A 16641-nucleotide genomic window follows, 5' to 3' on the forward strand; every position below is an offset into this window, starting at 1 on the left:
TTTTCTGACGACAGTTAGACCATAGAAAGAACACATTTTGATATCACTGGGTCTAACATGCAAAACAAATGATTGAAATAACTCATTGCATTTTTTATAGAAAAATGATGAATTCCAGGAGCATGAAAAGATTCTGTCTCCAGATTTTCTTTCAACTGCCCAAATCACTGATTTGCTGACAGAGGATGTAGATGGCATTCAAGAGTAAGCACTTCAATATTATAATCAAATACTGCACAGCTCTGGCTTTTTTATTTATTAATGACCATGGGGTAGAAAAGCAGCTTCTGGTATGTGTTATCTTCTTTCTCTTTTATTCATGGAACTACCAATATGCACAAGAACCTAAAAGTTTGTGTTTTCTGTAATACTAATAGTCAATACATTTTATGATTTTGGAAACCCCAAATATTAGCCATCTACCTGTGATTTTTATCAGAAATGAAGCTATGATAATCGTCTGATTGCTTGTGTTGCTTAAAAATGTAAACATAACCAAATTTAGAGGCAATAATTTTAACATATGCATATCTCACTCTTTAAGCCATTTCTTTCTACAGTAGGTCATTTATTTAGAACATTAGCCAGACATATCAAACAGCACAAATTCCTAAAAGATGTATTTAAGAATCACCTATTTTAAAAGTTTTTTTCACTTTAAAATGGAAGCCTGATTGGTCATAATGTGTGCATAGTGGGGATGATGTGGTGTCCCAGATCATAACATCCTAGTGCCTGGTCTCTCCAGGCCAGTCCTCAGCACATAAGCAAGACATCATGGACCATAATGGACAAATAGAAAATGGCTCTGTCAACAGTTTTCATTGACAAATCTTATAAATATTATGAAATAGAGGTGATTTACTACGAAGAAGGAAGTATGATAGATGTACTGGTTCGAAGAGAAGGTTTGTGAGGAGCAGGTGAATAACACTGACAGGCCTTCTCCTAAGATGCTCTTCACCGCCAGGGCTCACAGACCACTGGGAAGTGATGCCCTGTGATTTGACCACATGGCCTACTGTCTGCATCCTTACAAGTATTTGTCTGTGAATTAAAATTCCCACAGATCTTATCTCATGACAATTTTACTATTTTTACAGAAATGAATGTTTATTAGGAATTCTGATTCTTAAATGCATTCATTGTGTTGATACCACTGATTGTGTTTTTATTTAAAATAGTTTTCCCATTTCCAGGTAGCCCCAAATGATACTGACCATTGTAATACAAAACATTAAGTAAATGCTAGGCAAAATAGCAGATACTTAATATAGTTTAAAATGTATTTGCATTAATTAAGTAAAAGATGGTATATTAATATAATTAATATTAAATAACATGTTGCTTTTTAAGAATTGTTTATTTCTTATCACATCATGAGTTGTACTGTGTACTTTATGTAACAATACTTTTTTAAATTAATGGTTCTCTATTATTAAATACATCTAAATTCTAAAAATTTTTTAGTCCTTAGGAAGTGAAGCCTAGAACAAATAAATGATATGGAAACGGATGCAGAAGTTCACAATATAAAACAGCTAGGTTCAATAGCACTATCTTGTGTAGAAATTACCTGAAGCAATCTCAAATTTTAGGACATCATCTTTGCATAAATAAGATCAAGGCTATTTTAGGAGCCATTTCTTTATAATTTTCTTATGGTTCTTTATGTGATTTTCATAACAGTAATCCTGAAATATTTGCAGCCACTCACTTTCAACTTGAAATAGTATCATTATAAATGGGGATTATGTAATTTTCAAAATGGCAAATATAATTTAGTTATCTTGTCACCAAGTGAAAGAAGTATGCCAAAAATCATACAGTATACAAAGGTATAAGCCTATTTAAATAAGTTATAAGAAATCAGTACATTTCTCTACCTTTTAAAATTAAGAATTGCTCTCCATAAAAGCAGCCAATCAAATGAAACATTAAAGTATCATCATACATATTTTTGGAATACACTTTAAGCAAATTTAAATGCCTGTGTTCACTTCTGATGTTCACCTAACTGCTATTGATCATAAGGTCCACCTCAAATTCTTTCTTTAAAAAAAAAAGGTAGCAAATAAATTAAAATAACTTTGTAAACAGAAATAACAATAGACATATTTTAGTACCTTTGCTAGCTGGGCCTCTATGCACTTCTTAGCTTTTGTCCAAGGCTTGTTTCTGTAAGTCATCATAATTAGGAACTAAAATGCATTCCAATATGAAAATCATGGAAAAATCAAGTGGGGGAGGGAGTGTTGAGAGCTGAGGTGGGGGAAGATTGAAGAGATTTCACTAAAATATTCTTAGAAAAGTAGTTACACTCATTCAAACACAATTAAACATTGAAAAATAAAAACAGAAAGGAAAGAACATAAGCAAATATTCAGGTCAAATATTTAATTAACAAAACATAGCATGCAGATGGCAGATGAAGAGAAACTTAAAAGGAAAACTAACTGCTAGAAACAGAAGAAAATGTTAGGTAAAAGCCGGTGATCAAAGAGGGTGTCAATTCCACAAAGTAAGACATTAAAGAGCAGATGATAAAATATGTAAATAGGAAACTTTTAGAACTAAAGCAAGATAGGGTAATGCATAAAATGAAGAACTTACCTTGGTGAAAATAGATTCAGTTACAATGGAAGAAAAATTTAAGAAAACTTATAAAAATGCAGATTAAAGCAAGTAGATGGTAGAATATACATCTGACCTAATGAATTGGTAAAACTGAACTTCATAAAATAAATAAATGCTTCAATTTTAATATTTTAATAGAATGAAACTTCAGGTATTGCCTTATCTCTGGGATAAACTCTCTCAGATAGGAAAATAATGAGACATATCCTTGGGCTTTTCCTTAGAAATATTAGCCAACAGAAATCAGTAATGACAAGTCACCAAAATTCACTGAGTCAAAAGATTGTGATTCCAGAATAAATACTAGTTTGGGTTGTTATTTAGTTATGGTGACCAGGCATTGTAATATAAGCAACAACTCAGAAAATATAGTGGCCATGTGATCTTATTAAAATTTTACCTCTTAACTCAGCTAAAGGATTAATTCAATTCATTGGTGAATTAAAAATGACAAAAACAACAAAACTGCCAGTGAGAACTATGACAGAAAAAGCCTGGCAGTTAGCATGGTCTCATTTTAAATTAAAATCTACATTGATAATAATAAACCAAAACAAATATTTTTGAACATCTTGATAAAAATAGGTGTGCACATGACAAAAATTGGTAACCTAATTTCCTCCTCTTGCCAAAGTAAAATTAGATTTCAGAATGCTTTTTAAAAATCATAACACAAGTTTTAAAGGTCAATATTCCCAATTATACAAAAGCTCTTAGAAATTTATTTTAAAAACTAACCAAAAAGCATATCAAGAAGGAATCCAATTTAATAAGCAAAAAATGCACAAAATAGGAATTGTATAATAGATTAATTGGTGTTAAAAGTATGGACAAAATCCAAACTATATTGGATGAAGCTTGTGAAATGAAGCTTGTGTTTTACATCAATGGAAGACTTACTTGGCCCTGCCTTTCTAGAGGGAAGTTTAGCAATATATTTCATGTGCTAAATATAAACCAGCATTCCCAATTTTAAGAACTTTTTTGCAGAAGGGCTGGGATGTAGCTCAGTGGTAGAGCACTTATCTAACATGCATGCAGTCCTGGGTTCATTCCCCAGCACCAAAAAAAAAAAAGAATTTTTTGCTGAAGATCACGGAGTTTGGAAAGGACTTAAGTCATTTCTCCTTACTCTTATTTGTTTCTTAACCAGTGTAGCTCATTTGGGAATGTATATTCCCAATATATTTTCCTCTCTCTTTTACTGATAGAACCAGAGACTGTGTGAAGACTTTGTATTTATGCTTCCTTCCAGAATTTGCATATTTTTTCAGTTATATTCATTGCAAACTTTTTCCCAGTCTGCAGCTTGTCTTTTCAATTTAGTTATATTGCCTTTAGTCATGCAGAGTTTTTGTCTATTTAAAACAGATCAAGTTTTTGGTTTTTTTACTTATAATTTGAATTTTGGGGGTCATGTTTAAGAAATTTTGGCCTACTCAACTATCACAAAAATATGTTCCTATTAAATTAGAATATTTGCTATTAACTTTTACATATTAACCCCCTGGATTTTATTTTGATTATTAGGTGGGTAGTGTTCTATTTTCCATATATACCAGTCTCCCAGCACCACTGAATCCATATTTCTTTTTCTTTTTTCTTTCTCCTTTTATTTTATCATTTTTACATTTACTTACATGTGTATGCATTGTTTGTGCCACCTCTCCCCTACCTGCCATCCTCCCCAACTCCCCCATATCTCTTTTTCTGGTTTGAATTACCACCTCCATCATATACCAAGCTCCATTGTACAGTGGGTCTGGTTCTGGGATTTCTGCCTCTTCCATTGATCTACTTATTTAGTCCATAACAGTGTTACATGTTACAAGTTGTTTTTAACGGAGAGTGTTCTCACTGACTTTTTCTTAAGAATAAATGATACTGAACATTAAACATTAAAAATAATGACCAAAAATTAAGTATCAAAAGTAAATACTGCTGAATAATCTCTAGTATAAATTAGAGATGCCTGACTAGTAGAGTAAACCCAACCCACTGCCACCAGGGTATCTGTTCATATCTGCATCTACCATTTTTGTTGTATGTTTGACAAAACATACCAAAGGGTATAATCATAGGTAACATAAAGTGATATATATATATATATATATATATATATATATATATATATATCTATGTTGGTGACATTATCTAAGCTTTGACTCAAACAATTTTGATATCACCCTCTCTGAATTTCCTAATATGTGATGTTTTATATAATTGCTGTAAGATAGTATGAGTAGCATCAAAGCTACTTATTTACTCTTTTTTACTTTTGTTCAAAGAATTAATAAAAAATATAGTGTGCCTACCATAGAAAAATAATTCTCATGGACAAATTTCATATACTGAATGACATTATATGGCATTATGGGAAATTGAGTAAGATTAGAATGATTGCTTAAAATAATCAGATCTCACTTTGGGGGTTGAGGTTTACCCTAGTGCCACTGCACATAAAATGGATGTTGGAGAGTTAATTAAATACATATGAGCACAAACTTTATTTGTTCCTAAACTTGTTAGATTCTGCTGTACACATTACTCTGATCCTATAACTTACTTTCATATTATGAATAATAAGGACTGCCATTTAGAAGATGGCAGTATGAAGTTGTCACACACATACTCTTCCCCAACTTCCCTCAGAAATCATAAGTAAGCAACAAGGAAATGTCAATTCTATCTTTGTCAAAACAAGGTTAATGCTGAGAGTCCAAACCATGAAATATGAAGATGATTGCCACAGTCATTACAGATCAGCCAGAAGTGCAGGAGAAAATGTAAGGAAAACACACATAGTGAACATCTTTGGATGAACTTAAGAAACATATTTGCCTCCCAGATAGAGAAAACCCTAAAGTACCATCCTAAGAATCCTTGTCTGTGATAGCAGAGTCAAGATGTTAGACTTTGAGCAAGTACTTTCTGTATCATCTTTTTTCATCTTTTCCTCCACTAATGAAAAAAATGCAAAAGTTTGAATAATTCACAAAGTTACTTCAAACAGGAAATGTTTACTAGTTTGTAACATGACCAGGTCTCCACCTCCAATGAACTTCATGAAAGTAGTTTTCCAAGGACAAAAAAAAATTTATTCAAGTTAAGCAATAGGTAATATGCATACAAGGGCATTGCAAGAAAATAAAAAACATAAAAGGACGTTTATAGGAAAAGCAAAATAGCAAAAAAGAAAACATAACAGAAAGATATAGTCATGAATGGACAAAAATATAAAATATTTTTGATTAATTTAAAAAAGAAAAAGAAATCACAACAAAAACATAAAAGCTCAAGGAAGAAATAATCAGAAGTAAGCTATTAAAAAAGTTTTTAAAAAGTAGAAAAAGAAAGACCTTACAGAATTTGAAGTGAAATTTATAGCAACCCAACTCTGTTGAAAACATGCTAAAGGACAGAGAAATCCATAATAATAAATATACAAAATGGAAAGAAAATATGTTTGAAAAATCTAAAACCTAAGGTAAAAAAACACAGCTAAAGATTAAAATTAATAAAATGTACTTAACTGGAATTCTTTAAAAAAATAAAATAGAAGGGGATTTTTAACAACCTAGTTACTGAACATTTTCAGAAATAAAAGAGATCTAATTGTACAAATGGAAGGAAATATTGAATTTTAGAGGAAATATAATACTAGACATGGAAGACAGAAGAAGGAAGTAGAGGAGGCAGAGGAGGAGTATTAGAAAAAAGGAAACCAAGCAGAGTTTGCTCTCTGTCTCTCTTCTTTCTGTGTCTCTACCTTTCCCTCTTTCTCTTTTGAATGTCATTTTGAACTTACGGATTCTGAAATAACTAAAAATTTTTAGATCATGAGCATTATGGAATTTTTCTTGTCACTCAAGAAAAATATTCTTTTTCAGAACTTAAAGGAACCATTCAGTATTTAATCTGATTTAACATCTGGATTTTTCTTTTTGTTACAGAAAACTCAGAATATTTTTGAATTTCAAAAACCTTCATACTCATTTAAAGGATGCCATTATACTAGATTATTATGTTTCTGGATTTATGTGGGCTAAAGGAATGGATTTTTCTGTTACTCAGTATTCAAAATTTATGACTTTACTGGATATGTTACTTCATAATCTTAGAAGTAAGTATACTACTATTCTCTTTTTCAAGAAAAGGAAATTTAGTCTACCATCCAAATTAATATACAAAAGCTCTTGGTTTTCTTATAATGTCTTCAGTTTCTTATCTGGTTATTTCAAAGATATGGTTCATCTCTTCAGTGAGCTGTAAATCTTCAAATAATACTTTACAAGGCTAAAGTTCTCTTAACAATCAATTTGCCAAAGATATGCTAATTTCATTTTCAAATCTTATCAGTCCCATCCACCCTCCAAACACCTGGGGACTCTATATAATATTTTTGCAACTTTTCTACATATCTAAAAGTCTTCTGAAATCAAAAGTCCTAAAGTATTTAGCCTGTCTCTAAAATGGAATACTTTACAGCTAGAAAAAGAAAAGAATGAGGAAGATTTCTAAGTTTTGTATGGAAGGTTATGATATTATTAAGTAAAGCAAAGTGGAAAAAAACTGTGTGCTTTAAAAAAGAGACAAGAGTAAGAACTTATGTTTTTGTTTATATATAACAAAGTTGGAAGAATACAGAAAAAAATAATAAAAATTACATTTGGGGAAGGGTAGTGGGCATGTGGGTAAGAAAGGTTGGAGGAGATCTTCTCACAATATATCTGCATATGTATTTTTTGAAACAAGAAAATATCACCTTTGCAAAATTAAATTTTAAAAGAGAATTATGACATGGCAGCAGCCTCTGTTCAGAGTATTCATAAACTAGAGACTAGAGGGAAACAAAAACTCATGGACCTCACATTCCAAATTTGAGAAAATATTTCCATTTTAAACATTTTCCATACCTTATAACTGATTCAAGAATATTTGTTGTAGGCAATCTTATATATTGTCGATATCAGTTCAAAATGAATTTCTAAAATTTGAACGGGGTCCATCCAACTACTCATAAACCATGAGAGAGTAAAAATACACACATAGAACCAGTAAAGAAGAAGGAAATCTAATACTTTTTTCTAGTAGAAAAAAATGTATTCTTTCAAGCCTTTGGACTCAGCAAGGCTATAGACACCATCACAAAGCACGCAATTTCAGTTTGTTTACATGTTCAAACGGGTGAGGTCTGTTTATGTTTAAATGAGTGGTGGCAGGACCTAAGCACATGGTCATCTTGCCCATTCAGCCACAGCTTAATAGGAAAAGCCAGAGAACACAGTCCTGGCTGTTTGTTGTGTGGCCCACACAGTGTGGAACTGCATTTCAGCCTAATTCAGTTTCTGATCTGATCCATGTCTCCAACTTCCCTGCATATCTACATGAATTCTGTAGACAACCCACCTAGAATCAGATTAGATCTCCCTAAAAGTTTATGGAACATAGGGTCTGTAGAGTTGTCTTGACAGTTGGCCCTCAGGGATTCTACCAACTGTAGATTGAAAATTGTGTCTGTGTTGGACATGTGCAGCCTTTTTTTGGTCATCATTCCTTAAACAATAGAGTCTAACAGCTCTTTACCTGGCATTTACATTGTATTAGGTATTACTATTATCATTGTCATTATTGTTAGGGAGACTGCACATAGGTTACATGTAAGTACTATGCCACTTTCTGTAACATCTGCAGATGTTGGTATTCTTGAGGACTCCTGGAAGCAGTGCTCTGCGAATGTTAGGAAGGAGTCTTATTTTCCTAGGATCTGAACAAAGATGCTGGTAGACTACTAGAGAGAATGGATATTTGTCTCTTATTAGGTCCATAGGCCTAGATTGACTCCCTGATGTACAACTTGACTATTAGTATGTAACTACCAAATCATTTTTTAATTCCTATGATGTTAAATTTTTCCCCAACTGTAACTATAACTTGTAGCATTTATGTAGCATTAGCTTGTGCCAGTCACAGCATCAATTGCCTTACAAATATGTTTTATTTAATTCACACACAGTCTTATGAAAAAAGCAAATAAGGGTCGGAGGGGTTAAATAAAACTTAAGGTCAGATGGGGTCAAACTCAGCAAATGAGAGCCCATCCTCTTGACCGTTATATCAAATGTGCCTAGCTTCAGCTGAATGCTAGAAAGCACTTCTCACTTACAATGTATATGAATATTAATCTTTTCAGTCTACCAAGCATTTCATGTGCATTTCTTATTTCATCACCACAACAACTCTGTAATTTGAAAATAAGTGCTCTTGTTTTACAAATAAAGGAAGTGAGAGTTGGGTCACCTACTTAGCAAGGGTCAGTTATGAGGTAACACCCTAAGTTCTCCTGTTAATTTTAAGTCTAGCGTTTTCTTTCATTACCCTAGATTTTCAAGAATAAATTTTATTTCTAGAAGCTTTACTATTTAATTGGTTTAATCTTTAATAGTTTAATCACATCACTGAATGTGATTTTTAAAAGAGCAAATATTTCAGCTAGATAAGTGAAATGATAACTTTCATAGTTTTTAACACAACAATAGAAAGGCATTAGGCATAGAGAAACAGTTTTAAAGAGTTGGTTATTTTTCAACGTAAGGAAATAGTCTTATAAATGTATTTTGTGTTTGATAAGTATAATTTCATCTAGAATTACAGTCAATTATCTAAGAATTTCTTTTCTTTGCATCTCTAATTAATACCACTTTATTAATAAAATAATTCAGAATTTTCCATTCATTTATGAATTACCCTTATCCAGCAGATTTTTCATTTCTAAAGTTACTACTATTTGCAAAAAAACATTTATGACAGATAGGGAAATGTACAATTGAGTTAAATTCCACTTAGATTAATATAGGAAAACCTAGCTATCCAGCAACAATTCAGTATATCTGACATCCATAAAAATCATCTGGAGGGAGGATATGAGAAGTGAACCAGCTGTTTCACTTAACCAGATTTTAGTTTTTACATAGTTTTATGCTGCTTTCTAATTCTAGAAGTACCCATTCTATGGGGTACATAGAATGTACATCCTAGAAAGAAAGAGTAGCTATGTAATCCAGAAGAGGCTGGATCCAGCAATCAGCATATAGTCTCCCAGCTTTATTTTTATCTCCATCCCCACCACCACCCCAGATCCATTCAATTTCAGGAAGTGAAACATTTACTGATGATTTTCTAGCAGGCACAGTTCCCTCAGATCACTTGCCTAGGTCCCCTACTAATATTCACCTCCTCCTAACAACCAGCCCAGCCTCCATTTGCCCAGAGCCTTTCAACTCTTCACTTCCAGCCACCTTGGTTTAATATACCAACTATTGTCAGCAAAGGTCCCTCCAGACGCTCCATTTACCTGAAGCCATCTTCCAAGTGAGTGGGGAGAGTGTATGTGTTGATATTTTGATTCCACTAGTGAAAACAAGCATAATTTATATGCTCTATAAAATAAGAAAATATAATAGAAATTAATATTTTTATTATAGACACTATGAAAATGAAGTCTAAGGTTTTTGACATTTATCTACTTCTTCCCCAATTGGCCAAATGCCACAGAAGATAGTCCAGAGTATTTGTTTTTGTTTGTTTGTAGCTGTCAGTAGATAGATAGGAATCACAGAGCTGTTCATTGTGGGTGATGGTGGTACAGCTGTCATTCTTTTGTGCCCTTCCCTCTGGCTCTTGCCAGCCTCACTAGGCACACAGTTAAGAAAAAGTTTAGGAGTTATGAGTCTGTAGCTGTAGAAAAGAAAAAGATGTCTTGGTATTCTACATAAAATGCATATTGCTATTGAAAATCTAGTTCCAATTCTCACATAATGATCAGCTACTGTCAATTGTTAGTGGACTTTGCTCACTTACATTTTTAGCTCTGAGCTGTCTACATCACTGAACCTACTGTCTGGGTCTCCTCACCAGCTAAGTCAACCAGCTTTCCTATAATTTTATATATCCTTTTTTCTAAGATCAGTTTTTAAAATAATCATTCCATTAAACTCTTACATGGATTTTGATTTTCTTTTTCATTTTAAAATGGAAATATAGGCCAGGCACAGTGGCTTGAGTCTGAAATCCTCACTACTCAAGAGGCAGAGATTGGGAAAATTGGAGTTGAAGGCCAGCCTTGGTGAAAATTTCAGACTACCCCATCTCAACCAATGGCTGGACATGGCAGTGCATACCTGTCACCGCTCACCTACACAGAGAAGCCCATATAGTAGGATCACAGCCCAGGCATAAAGACAGGCCTAGCTCAAAAATTACCAAAGCAAGGAGTGAGTGACTCAAGTGACATAACACCTACCTAACAAGCATAAAGACCTGAGTTCAACCCCCACCACACACACACACACACACACACACACACACACACACATACACACACACACACGACAGTTGTGTAGCATTACAGTAATTTACAGTGATTGGATGAATTACTGCCATTCTTGACACAAAATGTAATTATTAATTTCTTTTGAAGAAGCAGCAAGTTTTACCATTTGTCCTCAAAAATGCTGAACAAAGAAAGTTTTGGCATACTTAATACATCTTGGATTATTTTACTCCTAAAACATCTATTGAAATAATGCTTAAGATTTCCCTGGATTTCATTTCAGCCCTACATATGTCCTTAGAAGATAGCATAAAGTGGTTTGGGGAAGTTATGGCTGAAATTGGACCAAGGCATTCACAAAAAAAAAAGGAATGGAATATTTTTGATGTAAAACAAGCCAATGCTATCATTGATTACTTAAAAATCAGGTATGTATTTTAGTAGCATTTATTTTTAATTTGATATCTTCTAGAAAATATATATTAAATAAAAAATAATTCAGTTTTTAGCAAAGTCAGATGCTTACAGAATCTATGCAATTAACCCCACCACTAAGCAGATAATGTTCAAATTTTTCATGTAGTAAATAAAATCAGGATATTTAGCATTTCAGTTAATGCTTCATTCTTAAAAATGGTTTGTGGAACTGGAGGTATGGTTCAAGTGGCAGAGCACCTACTTCACAAGCATGAGGTCCTGAGTTCAAACTTCAGTGTCACCAAAAAAATGAAATAGTTTTTGTTTGATAAACATGATTTTTCTAGAACTATAATAAATTTCCTAAGAATTAAATTTTTCTCTGCATCTGTAATTAATAGCATTTTATTAATGAAATTATTCTTTCTGATTAATCAGATGTAATTATTGTAGATTCTATAGTCTAGGTAAATGACCTTTCCAACTACTTAACTTTACATTTTAAAGAGCCACATTTATTTCCATTTAAAAATTTAAGTGCTTTGTGTTAGAAATGGAAGAGGTTTATAATTTCCTCAAGTTTATTATGAACCCTAAAAAATTTTGTACTGTTGATCATTAAACTCATTATTAAGTCTCTCTACTTAGAAAGTGATGGTGGACGGAGGGAAAGTTTTTATTACAGTGATTCTTCATTGGTGAACTAAGATACTTGTCTTTTTATGTAGTCTGTTGCAAAGTCCACATTTGAGTCATATAAATATTCAAATAAGAATGGATGAAAATCTCGTTTTGCCTAACTAAAAGTTTCTGCACAATATCCTCATTCCTTTTATCCTATATACTCCAATATTTTGCAACATTACAAATTAACATTCTGAAACGAAGAGTGCCAAATATCCTAGAAAGCCTCATGATTTGCTTGGCAAAGATCCTGACTGTAGTCTGGAAGCTCTATAAATATTAGTGTGTTTAATATGGTAAAGCTTATATACTGGCAAGAATTAATAATGGCATGTGATATAATATTTTTATATAATTGCATTTGACATAATGTGATTTCTCAATATAAAAACATACCTCCTAATGAGTGATTCTCACTAAAAGTCACAGTAGTTTTCCTATCGATTAGAACAAGACACAGTCCTTGTGCTAGGGGAGGGAAGGGACTGGGAAATGGAGAACTGGATGAGAACCAAGTTCTTTCTGCCCATCAGGGTTTGAGAGTTGCAAACCCTGATGCACATTTGTGTTTGCATCCTTCTTTATCTTCTCCCTCTATTGGAACAAGGCAGGTCACTCTCGCAGAACACATTTTACAGCTGAGCTCTAAGCCCAGGAGGTTTATAATGGGCACTGGGACCAATAGTTAACCATAGCAGCAAAACCTACATAAGCCCCATAATGATGCCTTCTTAACAGTGAAGAATGGCTTTTCTTTTTCCCTCTCATCTCATCTCTCTAGGAAAATGTTCATCAATGTATTTCTTAACATTTTCTTTCTGATAATGGCTAAGTTAGGAGATATGTCAATGTTAGTTAGTAGGATCACTTTTAGATCCTACTAAGGTAACCTCATATACCAAAAATCTCTAATCCTATACCTCAGAAAAAAGTAATATTTAAGAGATTAGCCAAAAAGTATACCAGAACTATTTCAATGCTGGTAAATCTTCATTTTGAGATTTCAAAGAAATTATGCATTTTAAATACCCCTATTACAGAAAGATAAAATATCCTTTCATCGAATATCTGGAATTGATACTGAAATTGTGTGAAGAGAAATGAACTTTTATATAACACCTGTTCAGAATTCCTCATAGGTCTACAAGTGTAAATTTAGAGGCAATTAAACTATAAAATACATTCATTTTGATGACCACATGGCGCTTTTATAAATATGAAGGTAACTTGATTACCATAAGTGTGTGTGTTTCAATTTAAGTTAATATTACATTTACCCAACCACTCAAAATCTTACTCAATTTAAGGAGAGCAATTTTTGGAACATGACCTATCAGCACATGAAACTTAACTTGGAAATAAGCTTAAATTTCATTGGATGTTCTTAATACAGTCTAAATTGTATACTCTATGATGTGTCTTTGACTTGAAAAAACTAATACCAAAATTTTTCCCACACGTTATTATAATTACTGCTATAACCTACTTGTGCAATATATACAGTTGCGTATATCATATAATGCATGCAACTATAAATACAAATATGAATGCCACTGAAGATTTTTAACATAAATATCATACATATACAAATATATATATATATATATATATATATATATATATAGTCCAAACACACTTCTTTTATTGTATATTCTACCTATTCCCTGAGAATTAGGCATATACCCAATATAAAAAAAATCAGTCCTGCCTGCCCTGTGCACAACTGCATATTGCACTTCCTGACATGGAACCAAGCACCTTGATTTGTTTTCATTTCATCTCCCTTGAATTTAGAACTAACTCTATGTACGTGACAAAATAGCCTTGAGACAAGCTAGAGTCTAAAGGAAGAGAGCAGTCAGGCACTTGTGGCTCACACCTGTAATCCTACTTACTTGGAAGGCTGAGATCAGGAAGATCAAGGATCAAGGCCAGCCCAGGCAAATAGTTCCAAAACAACCAAAGCAAAACTAACTGGAGATGTAGTTCAAGCGGTATAGCACCTGCTTTGCAAGCATGAAGCCGTGAGTTCAAACTGCAGTCCCAAAATAAATAAATAAAATGAAGAGAGAAAATGCATTCCCACAGCTGAAGTGACACTTTGTTCTCATGCAAGACCATCTAATAGTCCCTGGGGAAGATGGAGACGGAAGCTAAACAAAAGAGGAGATTTGACCTACACATGGGAAATTACCACCTTAGGGTCCCAACCTTGGGTATATCAAGCTAGCCCTTGCCGAGCCCACAATCCAGCATTTTTTACCACCATAACTAACTTATGTTATTTTCATTGTTTAATTTCTCTTTGGGCATGAAACAATCTAATTCCTATATGCAATAAGGAAAATAAGGCTGAATAATTATGAGACTACAGGAAGAAATGTTAAGTTCTTTGTATGATACAAGATGGAGAAAGGGGAATTTTGCTTTATTACACTTACAGGATAACAAATTTCCAAAATATAGTCTTAAAATTTTCACTCAACATCAGCTATTGCCTGTGTAATATTTTTGACTTTATATCTTTCTCTAGGTCACCAGTGTAAAGGGGAGAGAATTTGAATTTATTTTGCTTCAATGGATTATCAAACTTCACTAATCTAATGTATTTTTCTAGCCAGAAAATCAAAGCCATATCAAAAGCTAAGTTAGTTTTGTGATGTTGATGAGTAATTCAAGTGTACAAGGGTTTCTTTAAAAAAAAAAAAGCCATGTCTGAGTCCACACACCCATCACTTTTTAATGGATTGTGTTAGTAGTGAGATCAACTGCTAATATAACTCAGAGGGACCCAGCTGCCTGAGGATTTCTTCATTGATTTCAAATGAATTGAAACTTTGATCCATTACAGCATTCAGGAGAACCCATTATTATACATGCTCTGTAGCTACATTTTGCAAATGTTAATTTCTCAGTTATATTAAAATCAATTTTCTTAAATAGCAAAAGGCACCAGAGTGAAAGAGAAACCACTAAGACAATTTTTTTTTTCTTGGGCATTTTGCTGTATTATGAGTCTATTAATTTTCCCAACCAGCAGGAAGAGAATTAGAAAAATTCAAATATTATCACAAACAGGATATTAGAAGTCAGCCCTTCAGTAAAATTTTAACTTTGAATGATACATTGCTGAGCTCTTTAAACTTGCTAGAAATATTTATTTTCAGGAAATCCTATCCTTTGACTTTCTGTAGTTTTTATTCACTGGCCACCTAGTTCTAAGGTAAGAAGAAAGGAAATGATCAGACTTAAATTTATTCCACCCTTTGATGTGTGACTGAATATTCTGCAGGAGAATCAGACATCCTCTAAATGGATTTTGGTTCATGTTGCATCATTTTTCATGAGTTATTGGAGATTAATTTAATCTTGAAACAGTTTGGCAATGTAAGAAGTAATTGATGTTGAAGTAGATTATAGCATCCAGTGCTATTCATACCAGAGTAAATTGACTCCAGTTTGGAGCAAAACATAAATAATGAGAAGTTTGATGTTATTTAGGGATGGTGCATCGTTTGGTTTGAGGCTAGAAAAAGTTCAGATGCAATCTAATTGCTCCCTTATCCAAACCTATCCAATCATCACACATGGATTTACCGACATTATTCTAGGTACTACGTTATATTGTCAATATCTCAAAAAGTTAAAACTTTCATTCCCTAGAATTTCTGAACAACTTACTTGGGAATAAAGGAAGCAGCTAATTTTATATTAATGTTTAATGTCTTTAGCTTAGTCAGTATGAGTTCTTTAATAAATGCTTTTTATACATTTTCTTTTCTCCTGAAATTTATAACTATTGCATATTTATTTTGTTTTTCAGCTTATTTCAACACTACAAGTTATATGAGTTTATGTTTTACTCTACAAGGGAAGAAATTGTGATAGGAACTGAGGTAAGTAATTTATCTAGATGGAACCAATTAAGCTGAATCACTTAATGCATGCTGATCAGCATCTGGATCTTCAACTGCTCAGAGCAACTTCTTGTCAAGATTATTCAAGTGTTAATATAACCAACTAGTAACTGGCAAAAGAATAACTATATAAAGTGAGCTTTGGATTAAGAAAATAAGCTGTCTTTTGGCATTAAGAAGCATTGTTAGTCACATATACTTAAGAATTTATGGATTATTTGACAAAGCTCAATTGAATAGGGCCTGTATGTCTTCATACAAATAAAACCAGGAAAAATGAGATAAATTAATTCAGTTAAATCTCTTCTAATTTCTCATTGCTTTTCAGTCTACTCATTTTTTAAGGCCTAATTCAAATTCCACTTCCTCAGGGAAGCAAACCTACCTTAATTGCAATCCTATCTCAGACAAAGGATTTGGACAAATTCTCAAATAATAGTCTACGATTTTATTTTAATTGGTCTCTCCCTGCTGAAATTTGGGTACTATTAAACCAATAAGCACATAAACATGCATTGTTATATAGCTTTATAATTGTTTTTTATGGATTGATAGAGTCAACATAACTAAACAGTCATTTTCCTAAAGGCAAGGATGATTTGCTATTTTTCTTTGATGTGTGACAGCCTATATCATCAAATAGAACACAGTAGC

At 32.8% G+C, this 16641-nt stretch overlaps 1 protein-coding gene across 15 annotated transcripts in view; it reads left to right on the forward strand.

The window, feature by feature from the left end:
• The window catches only part of Cabcoco1 (ciliary associated calcium binding coiled-coil 1), a 179095-nt gene that overhangs the window by 13790 nt on the left and 148664 nt on the right, over positions 1-16641 (forward strand). For 14 of the 15 annotated variants that reach the window (XR_012449714.1, XM_074078950.1, XM_074078951.1 and 11 more), the window contains exons 2-5: positions 101-204; positions 6591-6760; positions 11253-11397; positions 15894-15966. Coding sequence is in view for 14 of the 15 variants with exons in the window: in XM_074078950.1 (XP_073935051.1) it covers positions 101-204; positions 6591-6760; positions 11253-11397; positions 15894-15966 (492 nt within the window). In the remaining variant the exon portion in view is untranslated. The remainder of the gene's footprint in view (positions 1-100; positions 205-6590; positions 6761-11252; positions 11398-15893; positions 15967-16641) is intronic. The other variant, XM_074078940.1, reaches the window with a different exon arrangement.

Source organism: Castor canadensis, chromosome 7 (assembly GCF_047511655.1).
Source record: "Castor canadensis chromosome 7, mCasCan1.hap1v2, whole genome shotgun sequence".
Classification (NCBI taxonomy): domain Eukaryota; kingdom Metazoa; phylum Chordata; class Mammalia; order Rodentia; family Castoridae; genus Castor; species Castor canadensis.